We start from the raw sequence: 16,953 nt of genomic DNA, 5'->3' as shown, positions 1-16,953 counted from the left end.
TGATTGCAGATCACGGGACAACTAAAAGACATCAGCCGAGTGGAGCAATAGCAACAGAGAACAGTGGTCCCGAGGTGATAGAAGTTGTTTCTAGCAACGCAAAAGCCAAGTGTGACGCAGAGCTAGCTAGAGCCACACAAAAGAAGTTGAGAGTTACGCAGAGCCCCAGAGAAGCCACCGTTGCTAACGCAAAGGGCCAGAGGGCTGACGCAAGGCATCCCAGGGTTGACACAGACCCATCTGGGGTGATGCAGAGAGAGTGTGAGGCAGAGAGGGGTTGAAGCAGTTCATAGAGAGGTAGTTGCTGGAGTCTAGAAGGCTGTAGAAATACTGTAGAGTGGAGCTGGTGAGGTACTGCAGTCAGAACAGTACCTGACAGAGCAGGGCCAGAGGAGTTGTTACTGAGGGTTTCTAACCGAGGAACCCGGATCAGCAGTGCAGTTGCACAAGACGATCAAAGTAGGGGGCATCTCAATAAGCGACAAAAGGATTTCCAAGAGGGAAATCAGGACCCAGAGGGAGTCTGGAAGAGAAATTCCAGACGGGAAGTAGAGACTCAGAGGAGTCGAACAGAGAAATTCCAGGAGGGAAGTAGAGGAGCGTCATGGCACTACACAGGGTAAAAGACCAGGATAGCCTGGACGGAGCATCAAACTTCACAGTTTGGAAGGCTAGAATCTTATCAGTGCTTAACAGGAATCGTGCCAAGAACTTCGCCTTAAAGGTAGTAGTTATCCCAATCGACCCCAATGATAATGACAAGTACAAAGAGGCAATGGTGAGGGCCAAGTGCATTATCCTTGACGGGGTCAAGGATCATGTGGTACCACATATAGCCGAGAAGGAAACGGCAATTGAGATGTGGGAGGCTCTCAAGAACCTGTACCAGCATACTTCTGTGCAGAGAAGAATGATGCTCGAGAACCAGATGAGGTCATATCAGATGAAGAAGGGTCGATCGATTGACACCTGAATGAGTTATCTGATATACAGATAGAAGGTTGCAGGATAAGGTTGGAACATATAATACATCATTAAACTGACCACTGTCTAGATGAACAGTTCCAGTCCCGACAACATTAAGAGATCTATCATCACCAACATATATATTTTTGGTGTTACAATCATTTAAAGAAGAAAACATGGCTTGGTTTTTGGCCATGTGATAAGAGGCTCCAGAATCAATGAGCCACTCATGAGAAGGAGAGGAAGAAGATACATTTAATGCATAACTAGACTGAGATGATTGACAACGACATGCAGAAAGTGCCATTCCGGAAGTTGAAGTTGAAGTATGCTCCACATGGATGTTATGTTTCTTCATTGCGGCTTCCAAGGCTTCCATCTTCTTAAAGCATTTAGATTCTAAGTGGCCATCTCGATTACAAAAGTTACAATGTCTATCAGTCTTCTTCCATTTGTTTTTATTGGTCTTATCATTTTGCTGAAATGATCTTTCATTTTGAGGCTGAGTTGGTTTAGGACCATTCTTTTGAGGATATGACTTCTTAGGATTCTTTGAATTTGGTTGCTGTTGGGCGGCTAACGCTTTCGTGGAAGAGTTTCCAAGATTAAGAAGACCAAGGTGTAAGAGTTTTTCTTGTTCTCTTATTAAAGAATCACAAAAAGAGTCAAAGGAAGGGGCCTTGTAGTCTTTTCCTTGACAAATGAAAGCTTAAGTATGGGGGATTTACGCAGTGCATTATATTATCATTTTTGGGATTCAACTGCGTTAAGTAAGTCATTCAAACGTATGACCATTTCCATGAGAGGTAGTCGTAACTGACTAATTTCTCATGATTTTTGAATAGTTCACTTAGCACTCATTGCATCGGGTGATGCTCACAGGGGTGAAGAAGTGGGATTGAAACTAGTGAAATGTGGAGAACGAATCACATAGCATCAATCATCACTTCCGGGGCTTGCACCCGGTAACCAGGACTTCCCAGGAGGTCACCCATCCCAGAACTCCTCTGGCTCAAGCGCGCTTAACTCTGGAGTTTTTCCCACAATCAAGCCCACTTAGCTTGCTACCCCATTTGCAAAACCTTAGCAAGTATTGTGCCTCATGAACCATTCAAGTAGAGATCCCTTGACTCTTTTTGAATTTAAGTATGGGGGATTTACGCAGTGCATTATATTATCATTTTTGGGATTCAACTGTGTTAAGTAAGTCATTCAAACGTATGACCATTTCCATGAGAGGTAGTCGTAACTGACTAATTTCTCATGATTTTTGAATAGTTCACTTAGCACTCATTGGAAGCCATGGAAGTTGACAAATTGTGGGCACAGGCTAACCTTGATTGGATTTTTGAATATTACATGTGATGTTCTTACTTTGCTAACGTTGTTGGTTAACATTTATTTTTCGAAATACGTCTAGCTATCATTAAAAAAAATATATTCCTCAAAAAATCTTTTCAAGCATTGTATTTGTAAATTATTTTTGTAAATAAATTTCATTTTATTTTCTAACCCTTGTTTTGCCGCTGGTGTTTTGGGGTTTTGGGATTTATTTTCAATTTTGTATATATTGGAGTTTTGGGTATTTGTAAATTTATTTGTGCAGGTGATTTCTCAAGAAGATTTGTTGGATTAGAGTCAGATCTAGGTCCTTGAGTGTAAGATCTAGTCTCTAGAATTTTTCCCAATGTTGCAGTGGATTGAAGATTTGAAGCAAATTCGATTTTTTGGTGAGGGTTTGAAATTTTTTAGGGCTTATAGGCCTAGCGTCCTTCTCCAAGCTAGTCGTCCATCCCTCCTTGCCTCTGCGTCAGCCTTTTCTACCCTCTTAAGCTAGCCCTAATTAGGCCTCGGTTTGCCCTATTAACCCTTGCCATGAGCATTTATGGCCTTTTCAAGCCTAAGGCCCTCAGCCTTCCCTCCTAAAGCTTGCCGCAGGCCTAATTAAGCCTCGGCCTACCCTCTGTCCCCTCTTCTTCCTTCGGCCCCTCTTCTTCCCTCCACTCAACCTCTCCGCTGGCCTTTTCCCTCTCATTCTCCCTCTCGGCAGCCTTCCTTACCCTCTGTCGTGGGCTTCCATCCCCTCCTCATACCTTCTCCCTTCTCCCTACCCTAAGCCACAGCGTTCTAAGGCTTGCAGCAGGCCCTCAGGGCCTCCTCCCCTTGGTCATAGACCATTTGGTCTTCGCTGCCTTAGCCGCTAGCCTTTTCAAGCTCAACATCCCCTCTCCTAGCCTCATCTTTTCCCTTGTTGCCATTCTCTATCATTGTGGGTGTCGATTTGATTTTTTGAGCTAATTCTTGGTGGTTTTGCAAAGGAATTGTGTCACACATTTGTGTTTTCAGGTGCCATAGTTATTGGAAAAGAATTGGCAAGTGGGCTAGTTTCTTCAAGGCCCCAAGGCCTAAGGGTTTGACCTCTAAACCCTCTCTTATTCACTGTTTTGCTACAACAGTCATATTATTTCCTAAACAGTGACATATAGTTCATCTAATTGCCATAAAACTTACTCACACATTGCTAAATACATTGATAAGTCAATAAGGCAACTTTTGGCATTTTTGTTCGAATGAAATTTTAAGTTTTGGTGACTGTCATCTCTGCATATTGAGGTCTGATATAATAGTGACAAATTGCTTCATAAGAAGGCCAAAGTACTTAAGATCTTGTGTTTGGAAAAAATAATTTGGCATTGAGATTTCTATCGCTTGCATTGGATATCTTACTTTGCATCTAAGAGTGCTCTAAACATAATTAACTTACTGTTGTCATAACTCTATCTTGACATTGGAATACAAGTTACATAAGTGCTATCATTGCTTTACATTCCAATTGGTTACTTGTTTTCATGGTTCTAAGTGCTATTGTGGAGAAGGTTACTAAGCATTGGTTATTTGGAATCTAACATTTTCTTGTCTTTTGTAAGCTCTTTTTCATAAGACCATTGACTTTACACTAAATTCACACATACAAAGCACTCAATCCATAATTGAATATCATTATATGTCTCTTAAGTGAATTTGACTAATCTTATTGGCATAACTCTAATTGTGCAGCATTGAACATTTTTGTGATCTTGAGGTTCTAAGAACCTAATTGAATAGCAATATCTTGACATCTAAGTGTTATTTGTTTAAAGGCCTCTAATCTATTTGAATTGGTGTTAATTTACATTGAGCATATCTGGAATAATATTGGCATTTATCTCATTGAAATATCTTGGAAGCTTTTAATTGAAGCAAGAGCATTGATAATCTTGTGGTAATAATCGTTGGTATCTTGTTAAGCATTGGTTAAATTATTCTAAGTGCTTCAATTATCATTGAATAAGTTATTACGGGATTTTGGCACATCTTGTAATTGTTGAATAATTGTATATTGTAGGTATCTATTGTATCTTATTAGCACTTGGTAACTTGGCACACTTTCTTGTGGTTAAGATTGTATCTCATTGATAAGTACTTGTCGATATAATTTAAGATCAAATCATAACTAAGTACTTAAGCGACTTAAACAATCTTACCTCAAGAATCACTCAATCCATCTTGCATTGCATTTTAACTCTAATTGCATTAATAACTTACCTCCAAGCATAAGCTTGGTTGACAGATATTTAGGTCCACCCTTTCTCGATTTAGCTTGAGGATCCTAGCACCTCTTTAGTAGTTAACACGGTGACCTTGCAATCTTTAGAGCCACAGCGTCTGTAGCGCCAAAGGCATCGGGTGGTTGGAAGGTATCTTTAATCAAGCCCTTGCTTGCTTCCCGTTGGCTTCCATCCTACAACCTACTCTAGAGACAAGTTACAAAATAGTTAAGAGGAAGGTTATACTTAGAAAAGGCATATAATTAAAAATAACCAAGATTCTTGAATCACATCTAGGTCTTAATATTTGCATAGCATATAAGTTAGTGAAGCATCCAAACAATGATTCTTCATTTGGCTACTTGGCATCTAATTAATAATAAGCAAGAAGTTGACTCCATAAGGCACTAGCCTCACATTCAGATCTAATCTAATCTTTAAATCTTGCTAAAATTAACCAAGTAGCTAAGCCATTCAATCGTGTCTCCCGGACTTGTTGGTTGCCAACTTCTTCTTCATCTTCACATTTCCATAGGGACTACCCCCCATAGCCTGTCGTTGGGAGACAGCTACAACAGAGAGATCAGGGATCAAAGTGACAACCCTCGACCTGAGTCGTTGTCACAACGCCTATACAATATGAGTGACAACAGACCTCAAGATCCAGCAGAACGAGTCATAGTTCAAGAGATGAAGAAGAGACCAGCATGGCTTAGACCCATATTAGAAGAGGCAGAAGGACATGCATCTCCTAATGGCACATCTAGAGAGGTGAAGAAACATAAGAGGTTCTCAAGCTATTCAGCTCTCATGACAAAACTCATTAATGAATAACCTTCCACATATGAAGAAGCAATTAGCCAGCAGGTATGGAAGGAAGCAATGAATGACAAGTACCAATCAATCATGAAGAATGATGTATGGGAGATTGTGCCAAGGCTTAAAGGGAAATCAGTGGTAACTTCCAAGTGGATATACAAGACTAAGCTTGTTGCAGATGGTAGTATTGACAAATACAAGGCGTGATTCGTGGCTAGAGGGTTCTCCCAGAAAGAGGGAGAAGACTATGATGAGACCTTTGCTCTAGTTGTCAGGTACACCTCTATTAGATCCATCATTTCTCTTGTTGCTTCATTGGGATGGAAATTGCACCAAATGGATGTGAATACTGCTTTCCTCAATGGTGTGATTGAGGAAGAGGTGTACATAGACCAACCTCAAGGCTTTGAGGTATTTGGAAAGAAATCTCATGTTTGCAGGTTGAAGAAGCCTTGTATGGACTCAAGCAAGCTCCAAGAGCTTGGTATGCTTGTTTCAACAGCTATATGACGAGACAGGGATTTACCAAGAGCAAATCCGATCCAAACCTTTACTTTATGGTTGTAAAGAATGCACCTATGATGTTATTATTATATGTTGATGACTTCTTTTTGATAGGTGTCAAGCCTCTTATCATTCTGTGCAAGGAGCAGTTGGCTTCTTGAGTTCGATATGAAGGATCTTGGTTGATGCGCTATTACTTGGGATTAGAAGTATGGCAGAAAACTGGCGAAGTCTTCCTTGGTAAAGGAAAGTATGTGTTAGAGATCCTTCAGAGATTTGGTATGATGGATTGCAAATCCATGGAAACTCCCATGGTGACTAACTTGAATAAGTTAAGAGGCTCTAACTCCAGATTGTTAGCTCCATCAGTGGATCGACAGCTGATTAGTCCATTGATGTATTTGGTTAACACCAGGTCGGACATATGCTTTGCTGTGAACCATAGTTTTTAAAACCGGCCTAGCTAACCGTTTACCGGTCTAACCGGCCGGTCAACAGGGCCACCGATTGGAACTGGAGCAAAAACCCGATTAAGGAGGCTGCTTCGTGAGAAATTGGCCCTAACCAATCCTAACCGGCCGGTTTAGGACAGAACCGGCTGGTTTGTAGCAAACTGGCCGGCCGGTTACCTGCCATGCCCACCAAGGACCCACAGAGCGGCTTTTCCAATGAAGTTTAGGGGTTTTGGAGGGAAAGTAAGGGTGTTTTCCATCCAAAAACACCCTCTCCAAGCCTTTAAGAGGCCCCTCTCCCTCTCATTTGTCTCACACATCTGATTTTGAGTGTTTGTGAGTGTTTGTGAGTTTGTTTGGGAGCTTGGAGAGTGTTGAGTTTTTGCTGAAGTAGTCATCTTGGAGTTGGAGTTGGAGCTATTTTGGAGATAGTTTGTAGATGTCAGTGGAGTTGGCATCTTCAAGAGGAGGCTAAGGAAGCTAGTTTGCATTTCCAGGTAAGGATTTTCACTTGAAAATTCCTCATTTGATTGTTGTCCATGAATTAAATTTTTTTGTGTTATAAATTTATAAACTTCTCACTTCTATCATCTATGCTATCAAATCTCTAGTTCTATTCTATCAAATTTTGTAGCCTGCATGTGCATTTGTTTTCCTAAATTTAGCTTTGGTTTTCCATGTTGCTTAGCTACAATTTTTTTTTAAATGGATGTAATATTCCTAATTAGCCATGGCTAATTGGAATATTCAATTTTGCCTTCTATAGTTATTTATAAATAAAAAGGTGAGGAAAGGGGGGGCATAACTCACTTTATGAATAAAGTCACTCCCTAGTAGCGCAACGTTATAACTTAAAAGGGGAGCCAAGGGGGCCCAAGGACCACGTAGAGAAAGGGCCCACGTAGACACTTGGAGGGACTACGCAGATGGAGAAGGAACACGTGGCAAGAGAGAGGCTACGTTGGAGGAGGTGGACCTTAAGGTTTTGAAAGAAGCCAACGCTATAAAGGAGAGAGGAGCCTCCTCATTTTGATCATTCGATTATGTTGCATTTGAGCTAGTCACTTCGACTTAGAGCACGCTGGCTGTTTAGCCTATCTGCAGCACTGTTTAGTGCATCGAGTGTCTCCGTTCGGAGATCTCACCCTTAGCCCCGGGGGACTTCGAGTGCCTGCTCGGGCAAGGTAGTTTCAGCAGTATTTTGGTAGGAGAAGCTGAGCATTCTGATGACTGTGCAGTCTTGAGAGGGGAGGACGCAGTTACTTTTGGTAGGAGCTCCGGATTAGGGTTTTGTGGAGGATTTGAGCCTGGAGATTGAGCAAGGGATCAGCCCTTGCATATTGGAGGATTTTCGCAGAGTTACGGATAGAGTTTTGGTGGATTCTCTTCAAGAGCAGCGCAAAGCCTTGAGGGATTGCGCAAATCCCCAAGGGGGTGATTTTCGGGGGTCAGCGATTTTAGAAAAGCTTTCTAGGCTTTTCTGGGTTTATTGAGCAAAGGTTGATTCTAGAGTTTCAGCATTTTCTGAGGAGGGGAACAACCCCAAATCCTCATTTGATTCCAGCAGTAGCAGCAGCACAACAGTTCTCCAGCAATTTGGACGCAGTTCAGAGAGAGGCCATTTCCTTACCATTCTGAGTGTATTTCTTCACTTGCCTAGTGCAAGTCGAGGTGTTACTTGTTTGATCACCTCTTGAACTCTTTCCCATTACTCGGTATAATAAAATGGCTTAGCATTCCTCTCTGCATTTCTCGAGTACTTGCTTATATTCCATGTATACGTTATTGTATGTTGCACTACTGTTATTTTTGTTTTATCTCTTTGAGCACCCCGGCTACTATATTGCTTGTGTTTGAGGGATACCCCTGATAGGGGATATTTACAATGGCAGATTTCTTTGCAAATTGTAATTATTTCAAGCAAACATGGCTCCAAAAGGAAAGGACAGTGCATGGGCTCATTGTGATGTAATTGATGGAAAAATGATATGCAAATTAAGAGGCCAAGTAACGCCATGTGGTGCACCAAATGCAGTGTTAGGTCCTATTAGGACAGAATACATTTCCAAGATTGAAAATTTTTATGAGGATAAGGCTAGGGAGAAGGCCATCCAAGATGACATTGCAAGGAAGAGGGAATTATTAGAAGCCATGAAAGAGAGTGGGTATGATGATTATGAGATTCAAGACTCAACTTCTATCCCTTCCACCAATGACCCCTTTCACTATGTTCATCCTTCTTGTGGCCAACCATCAAAAGGAACAAAGAGAACAAACATCCAAAGTTTTTTCTCATCTTCTGCCAACATTGCCTCTTCTAATCCCACTTCCTCCCTGCCAAGTCATCAACCCACCTTGGATCAACATTGGAAAAAACAATGCAAAGAAACTTCTCATCAATACATTGCTAGATGGTGGTATGATTCAGATATCCTATTTAATGTTGCTCGCTCACCTTATTACCAAGCTATATGGGACTTTGTTATAGCTGCAGGAAAAGGCTTCAAAGTCCCTAGTATGCAGGACTTGAGGGGAGTTCTTTTGCAAAAAGAAATATCCTCCATTAATGAGTACTTGGTTGAATTTAAAGATTCATGGCTCAAAACAGGTTGTTCCATCATGTCAGATGGATGGACCGATGGAAAGAACCGCACTATCATTAATTTCCTTGTTTCTTGCCCTCAAGGAACCATGTTTTTGAGATCAATTGATGCATCTGATAAGGTGAAGGATGCAGCCCTTCTATTTGAGCTTTTGGATGACATTATTCAGGAAGTTGGGGAGCAAAATGTTGTGCAGGTCATCACCGATAATGCCTCAAACTATGTTCTTGCTGGAAAGATGCTTGAGTCCAAATATAAGACCATATTTTGGACTCCATTCACTGCACATTGCATAGACCTCATGCTTCAGGACATAGGCGGAGTGGAGTGGGTAAAAAACATTGTAGAGCATGCCAAGTGCATTACAAAATACATTTACAACCACTCATGGGTATTGAGCCTAATGAGGAAAAACACTGGGGGAAAAGAGCTTGTTAGGCCTGCAATTACGAGATTTGCAACTCACTTCCTCACGTTGCAATGTCTCAATGGTCAACATAAAAACTTGCAGAAAATGTTTTCTTCTGAAGAATGGTCTGAATCTCAGTGGGCTCATAGACAAGATGGAAAAGACACCAAAAAGAAAGTGTTTGACAATTATTTTTGGAAAAGGTCTGTAGAGCTTGTGAAAATTACCGAGCCCCTTGTTAAGGTGCTAAGGATGGTGGATGGGGAAAAATTGGCCATGGGCTACATTTATGAGGCTATGGATCAGGCAAAGGAGCAGATATGAGCAGCTTACAAGGACAGGTTAGCTAAATATGGCCATATATGGGAGATCATTGATAACAGATGGAACAATCAACTCCATCATCCTATACATGCAGCTGGGTATTTTTTGAACCCAAAGTATCATTATAAAGATCAGCTAGGAGATCTGCATGATGGGAAGGTCAGAGCTGGATTGATTGATTGCTTGGAGCACATGGTCCCTACCCATGCAGACCAGTTGGAAATACATAGACAACTATCTGTTTTCACTATGGCAGGTGGTACCTTTGGCAAAAACTTGGCAAAGATGGCAAGAGATGTGGATCAACCAGGTAAGCAATTCCAATTTCCAATTTGTTTTTCTTTTCAAGTTAAAATTGTTTATGTTCTTTACAATTCAGCTTATAAACTAAGTTACTAATTAATGTCTTTTTCTTTGCAGCACATTGGTGGGAGTCATTTGGGGGTCAGTGTCCTCAATTGCAAACGTTTGCAATTAGAGTCCTCAGTCAAACTTGCAGTGTTTCAAGTTGTGAGCGCAATTGGTCTGTTTTTTAGCGCATACACAAGAAGAAGAGAAATTGTTTGGAACAAAAACAGTTAAATGATCTTGTTTTCGTGCAATACAACCTTCGACTGAGAAGGAACCAAATGATGAACAAAACCCCTGATCTAGATCCCATTGTGTTGAACGATATTGATCCAACATCAGAATGGGTGGAGGAAACTGAAGATCCTATGTTTGAGGCTGATTTTGATATCGACATGGCTTTAGTGGGGGATGAAGCAGATTTTTTGGTGGCATCAAAACCAAGATCAATAGCAACATCAAGGAAAGGCAAAGAACCAATGGAAGGCACTAGTCGTGCAGGTTGACAAACTCATGCTTCCATTAGGTCCACTTCTATTATTATTGCCGGCATTGCTACTAAGGTAGCAAATCAGGCTGAGGCATCCTCAGAGTTTGAACCAGATGATGTCTATGTAGCTCCTGATGATGATCCTGTGGCTAGTAGTGCTGATGAACTTGATGATTGATCATGTGCACACTATAGACTTGTAGTAGGCCAATGGCCTCATAGCTTGCAGCATTGTTTTTGGACTTTATAGGCCATTTAGAGCCTCATTGTTTATGTATTTTGTTATTTTGTCGATGATATGTATTGCACTCGGTGCCATTTTGATATATCCACCTTTACATGGTATATAAATGAGCAAACTTTGCATATTTTGTCTCTATTGGCTTGAAATCATGGTTTTAAATCTTAAATAGTTTTGTTTCATTAAAAAATAATTATTTAATGTATTTTTCTAAAAACGGTTCGTTTAGACCAAACTAGTCTCGGTTAGACCCGTTCCGGTCAACAAACCGGTTCATTAGGTGCACCGGTCCGGTCACCGGTTCTGGTTTTAAAAACATTGTTGTGAACACATTGAGTTAGCTCCGGGTTGAATCAAGACATGAGCATTGGATTATAGCAAGCACATTTTGAGATATTTGCGTGGTATAGTGAATTATGGCTTGAGATTTGTTACAAATAAGGATGTACAACTTCAAGTATATATGGATGTTGATTGGGCTAGAAGTGCAGAAGATAGGATGAGTACCTCGAGAGTATGCTTCAGTTTGGGATCCGTTATGATATCATGGATGAGCACGAAGCAGACATCGATTGCACTCAGCACTACTGAAGCAAAGTACATCGCAGCCAGTGAAGCTTGTACCAAAGCAGTATGGCTCTGGAAGTTGTTTGCAGGATTGTTTGGCCAAGAGTTGGAACCTACATTGATACAGTGCAATAATCAAAGTTGTGTGAAGATTTTAGAGAATCCCATGTTCCATGACAGGTCGAAACATACTGAGATCAAATACCACTACATCTATGACATGATGCAGAGGAAAGCAATAAGGCTCGAGTACATCTCCATCGATGAGTAGACAGTTAATGTTCTGACAAAGTTGTTGTCGAGAGACAAGTTCGTGTACTTCGTAGACAATCTGAGGCTCATGGAGATTACCACTCTCGTTGAGAAGGAGTGTTGATATGTATGCAGCAGGAATGGAAATTTTCTCGATAGGGAGAACGGATTTAAGAGACCAAGAGGACTCAAAAGACAAGGTTGAGTGAGTGTCTCTTAGAGGAGGACCCCGATCACACACCAGGAATGGTGGAGTGAGAACCTGGACTCTGAGCACACACCAAGCATGGTGGAGTGATGTCTTTCAGCATCTGGACCCTAATCACACACCCGAAAGGGTGGAGTGAGGTCTTGGACCCTGATCACACACCCGATAGGGTGGAGTGAGGTTCAATTTAGCATCTATACCCGATCACCAACCAAGAAGGGTTGAGTGAGGTCTTGGCCTAGAGTGCTCACCAGGAAGGGTGAGTGTGTGCTTGCTAGTTGAGGGTCTCAGCATTTTGGCCTAGGAAGAGGCCATGGTATTCAAGGAACGATCACTCTAGAGGAGTGAGTCCTTATATGTTGATGACATTGGCATGGGTTTGGTACCACCCCATATATGGCCACTAGCAGATGTTGATGATAGATAATAATGTTGGTAATGATGGATAACCTTTTTGTTTAGAAAAAATTGTTCAATTTGAGAACACCTATGACAATGATTATGAATACCTCCATGGTTAAGAGGGAGTGTTGAATTTGTAACTATGGTCGGTCTTCATAATGTACGTCTGGTCACTTGACGTAATTGTATTTATCATTGTAAAGCATAATTATAAATCCTTTAGTCAAAAGAAAAATTATTTTGAGTCAAAGTCCCATTGTGACTTTTTAAAGACGAAAATTTGAATTTTTTAATATAAATTTTGGCTCAAAAAGTGACAAGTCAGCTTCCCTCCAATTCAAGTCGGCCCTGACCAAGAGACACATCCATTCACCCAAGAAAGGCAGCTCGACCTCCTCCATTTGGTCATTCACATTCTCTCACACAAGACAGTGTTTAGGCAAGCAAGTGAAGGACAAGAAAGACGAAGTAGGACAAAGAAGAAGATTGAAATACCTATTTTGTCTCTCTCTTGCAACTCGCACGTGTGGATTAGTCTCTCTCTGTGGTTCGCATTTTTCTGGGGCAACTGTTGTAGGGGGTCGAAATTTCTGGGTTACTGGGGCAACTGTTGCAGGGCCAAAAAATTTGGGACAACTAACTATTGCAAGAGGGCCAAAATTTTGGGTCAGAAGGGCAAAGCGATGTGAGGGATCAGATTGGGTGACTTGACTTGGAGGAGAAAGCCAGGTTTGACCATAGGTCTAGGTGTGTCTCTCATTGAACAAGAAAATTTTCTCTATTGAAAAAGGTTGTTGGGTTTTCCCCTTTGTGGGTTTTTCCAAGGTAAATCTTGTCTTCTTTTGTTTGTTGTGATATCTATTGTTCCATTGTTCTTTATGATTTAATTTATGAAGTATAATTGTTGAATGACATATTAGAATAAGTTAAAAGAAGATCTACATCAAAAGTAATCATCAGAATTTCATAGATACTGTGCTAACCCTAATTGCACTAAGAAAATTAACACCCATAATAAGATAAGATAATTTTTTTAATGTCCAACAAATGACCACAAAAGTAGGTCAATGGGACTAAAGGATACATCTCGTACAAATACAATGTGGGAGTGCAAACGCAACTCCTAGAAAATGCCAAAGCTAAATCTAGGATGAAATGAAGTAAAGAAGGATACAACAATAGCACAGCCTCATAAACATGTATATAACTAGATCAAAGGCCCCAGTGATGTGCAGGGCTAAGTGAATAAGTCCAGGGTTGGAGGTTGACGCAATCCATAGATTGTTTTGACTTACAAATGCTGGTCATAATAAAAACATTATATTAAATTCAATTAGCTATTTCCAATTCGTGTGATGTCTCTGAAACAATTATCAACTGACACTTTTATCTTGTTCCTTTGTATTGCGCATCTTGTCATAGTTCTTTCTTATCTATTGACATTACAATTACCTATGTTTTGTGACTTGTCATGTATGCATGTTCTTTGAGTAACCCCTATAATAATCGAAGTGCTATTTAAAACTATTCAAATATAAGAAACATATCATTAATTTCATTACATTCCTATTTCTTCACCTAAATGTGTCAAGACATACATTAAAATATAAGTTAGACTCACCCTTCCATTTTCTTCCAGGATCGATTGCAAGAGCATTAAGAACCATTGAGAGAGAAGCCAATCCACAATAGGCAGGTTCAGATTGTGTTTGGAAGTATGAAATTAGTTTAAAGAATCCCTCCATGGTCCCATTTTGTAGAGCCTCATGAAAAAGTTCCTAGAAATGTAAAATTTTATAATCAACATTAACAACATAAAATTGAACAGAAAACAAAAACAGTTGTAATAGATAAATGCACGTAGCCATTGACTATGTCACAATTCCTTTATATAGATAAATTCAATATAAAATTGTTAACATGTAAATGGTTTTTCTGTATTGGAAAACATAGCTCCAACCAAAATCCTCCAATTCCATCGAACAATAGTTCACATAGCTTTCCAAATTTGTACTCTTCTATTGTGAAAAGACAAAAAAGTGATATGAGAAACATGAGATATTGCATTCAAAAGAAATAAAATATGTTATGTTGTAACCACATAGTAGTGAGGAAACTATTGCCAAAAAAATTGTATAGGAATTTATTACTCCACCTTGGGTGTAAAATTGAAATCAACAACCCAAGGTATCTGCAGTCAAAATATATATATATGGAACCTGACAAATAGACCAACACATTTCTGAAGAGAGACAACCGCCCCTTTGCAAAGAGTTGACTGTCGTTGGATGCATTCTTCAGGCCTCTCATGGTTATTATGTCTCCTGTTGGTACTCCAGCATGGCCTGGTGTCAGCAATTGAGCAAATTTTGAGGGCATACTTAGGGTCAAAGTATGGTGGTGAGAGAGGTCCTCCTTTGGTGACCTTGGGGTGCCAGCACTATGCCCAAGGATGAGGGCAGGCTTCGTTTGATTGATGTTGCATTGCAAGGCAATATTCTGGCAGCCAAGTAGCTAGTACAGTGTCTGGAGGGTTCCACACCTTAGCAGGTTGTGTTTTGGAACCGGGTACAGAATATGCAGCAAATTGGCAGGATATAAGGGGCCTTTGGTTTATGTGACATTATTTCCACTCCCCATCTCTTTAAGGTACCGGGTTCATTTATCTCAAGAGGAACTTTTCAACTTGAAAATTTGTTGCAAGGTTGGTATGGTGACAGTGGGATGGCAGTTGAGCTGTTTGGGATCTAGCTTGTTGATCAATTTGAAGCTGGAGGGATTTGGGTGATTCTATTGTGGAGGTGCCAAAAATCCATGTGTGGCTAAGCCAAAAGAGCATCTTCTTCATGCAAGATCTATGGGATCCTGTTGCAGGCCTCTTGCTTAGGAGTATGCACTTCCTTCCATTGATCACCTCTCAATCATGGAGTTGCAAGCCCGAGTTTTGGAGCCCAATTTGTTTGAGAAGAACATTGGTATGCCTAAAATGTTGTAGATAGATTGAGGGTGGAGCTTTGGTTGCGTGCTTCCTCAATATGCCTCCCACCATTTGTACTTAGTTGTTCATCTGAGACATTCCTTTTCTCAAGTTGTTCATATTGGATCTACAAAGTGTTTAGATTGTGTGGCTTTATTATAAGCTAAGGGATTTTGCTTGGCTAGTCATTTATCAAGGGTCTCGTTGAAGGCTAGGTTGGCCAGGAGTGATCTCTCAAATGGCCTCCATCCAGTTTGTCAGCATCTAGAGATTGCCAAGCATGTCCTGTGGGACTGTCAGTTCATCAAGTGTTGTTGGAGTTGGTTTGAGGAGCATCATTATGCACTCTGCTTCAGGGCAATTGGTGTGCTGCTTTGTTTGGGGATGATCATTCTTTTATTCGCAATGCTTTTTCGAGTCTTTGGCATTTCCTCTGGATCATGGTGTTACTTGTGTTATGTAAATTCAGTTGTAAGTTTGTTTTCAATCAGGGGATTAGCTGTTTGTCTACATTCAGTTCTTTGTGGAAAGATGAGATTCATCATCAACTCTTGGCCAAGGGAGCCTTGTTGATCAAAGATGACCAGTCTTTGGATGGAACATAGTATTCTACTTTTATTTCTGCTCTAGTAACTCCCAGGAAAAGGTTATGAAGTCCATTGTATATACCCTTCCGCTTTTTGCATTTCTGATTGTAAATATTTTTCTAAAAATATAAGATGTATTTATTTAAAAAAGAATCAATGTACATGAGTATGAACTAAAGGCAAACCCAACAAGTTATTCAGATGTTGATTAATATTTATTGAATTTGATTGAAGTTTCTCATCATTGAAAATTTTGGTTGTTCAAAACAACACATGTAGAAATGTATTACAGAGTAGAAACGCCCTTAAAAACTAACAATTACAATGCCACAAATAATGCATGCTTGATTTTGGTGGAAGAAAAAGATGATTACTGTGAGTTTGAAATAAAAATTCAAATAAATGGTATTTCAGTGAGGGAAATTTGATATTTTATGTATCACATCCACCCTAACAAGGATGATGATGTTGTTGTTGAATGTTATAGACTTCCTTTAGATCTAATCTTTTTCCATGAAATACCAATGCATATGCTTGTAGGATGTTTAGGCAGTTCCATGTTCCAATGGGTGTCTTTGATTTCTAAACTGCAACTTGCGACTCTTCCATTAGTTATTTTAAGGATCATAATGTTTATATGTAACAATCCAACCTAGTATGTAAGGCACTATTATTTCCAGTGAGCACAATACCTTTTTTGCATGGATATTTCCTCTAAGCTATACAAGAGCACCATGAGAGAATTTCATGCAAAGTCTGTTAAAAACTTTGATGGAAGGCAGTAATTTCTGTGTAGTTTCCTTTACACATACCAAAAACTATATATCCAGGCAGATAATTTATTTTTCAGCACAACCTGTTGTTAGAGAAACATGTACTCAAATAAAGTTCTTCAATCAAACCTTTGGGTCAACTAGCTAATTGAATTCAATTGTTTGATATATATTTAGTCAAAAAGATAGTTGAATTAGGTATATGTTTTGTTCTTGTAGTTAAGTAATTTTCTTTTTGATACTTTGCATATATGATCACGGAAGGCATAGACCGCAGATCACATAGATAATTAGAGAGTGATTAAATAAGTATTGTATCACTTGATTTACATTTCAAGAACATATACAGAAAGTTTCTCTCCATTTTCTCGATGAATGAATCGGTATGTGAATTTTCTAATTCTCAATTACTACATCCGATCTGAATTAGCATTTGTTCTATGG

At 39.9% G+C, this 16,953-nt stretch overlaps 1 protein-coding gene across 2 annotated transcripts in view; it reads right to left on the bottom strand.

Annotated features, from left to right (window-relative positions):
• LOC149251678 (glutathione gamma-glutamylcysteinyltransferase 1-like) overlaps window positions 1-16,953 on the bottom strand; it is a 463,832-nt gene that overhangs the window by 418,060 nt on the left and 28,819 nt on the right. For both annotated transcript variants that reach the window (XM_089459519.1, XM_089459520.1), the window contains exon 2: window positions 13,794-13,950. In XM_089459519.1, the coding sequence (XP_089315645.1) occupies window positions 13,794-13,950 (157 nt within the window). The remainder of the gene's footprint in view (window positions 1-13,793; window positions 13,951-16,953) is intronic.

This window comes from Pinus tabuliformis, chromosome 7 (genome assembly GCF_031772625.1).
Source record: "Pinus tabuliformis cultivar Carrire ecotype Pingquan chromosome 7, CPIR1, whole genome shotgun sequence".
NCBI classification, from domain to species: Eukaryota; Viridiplantae; Streptophyta; class Pinopsida; order Pinales; family Pinaceae; genus Pinus; species Pinus tabuliformis.
This window is presented reverse-complemented; position numbering and strand designations above follow the sequence as displayed.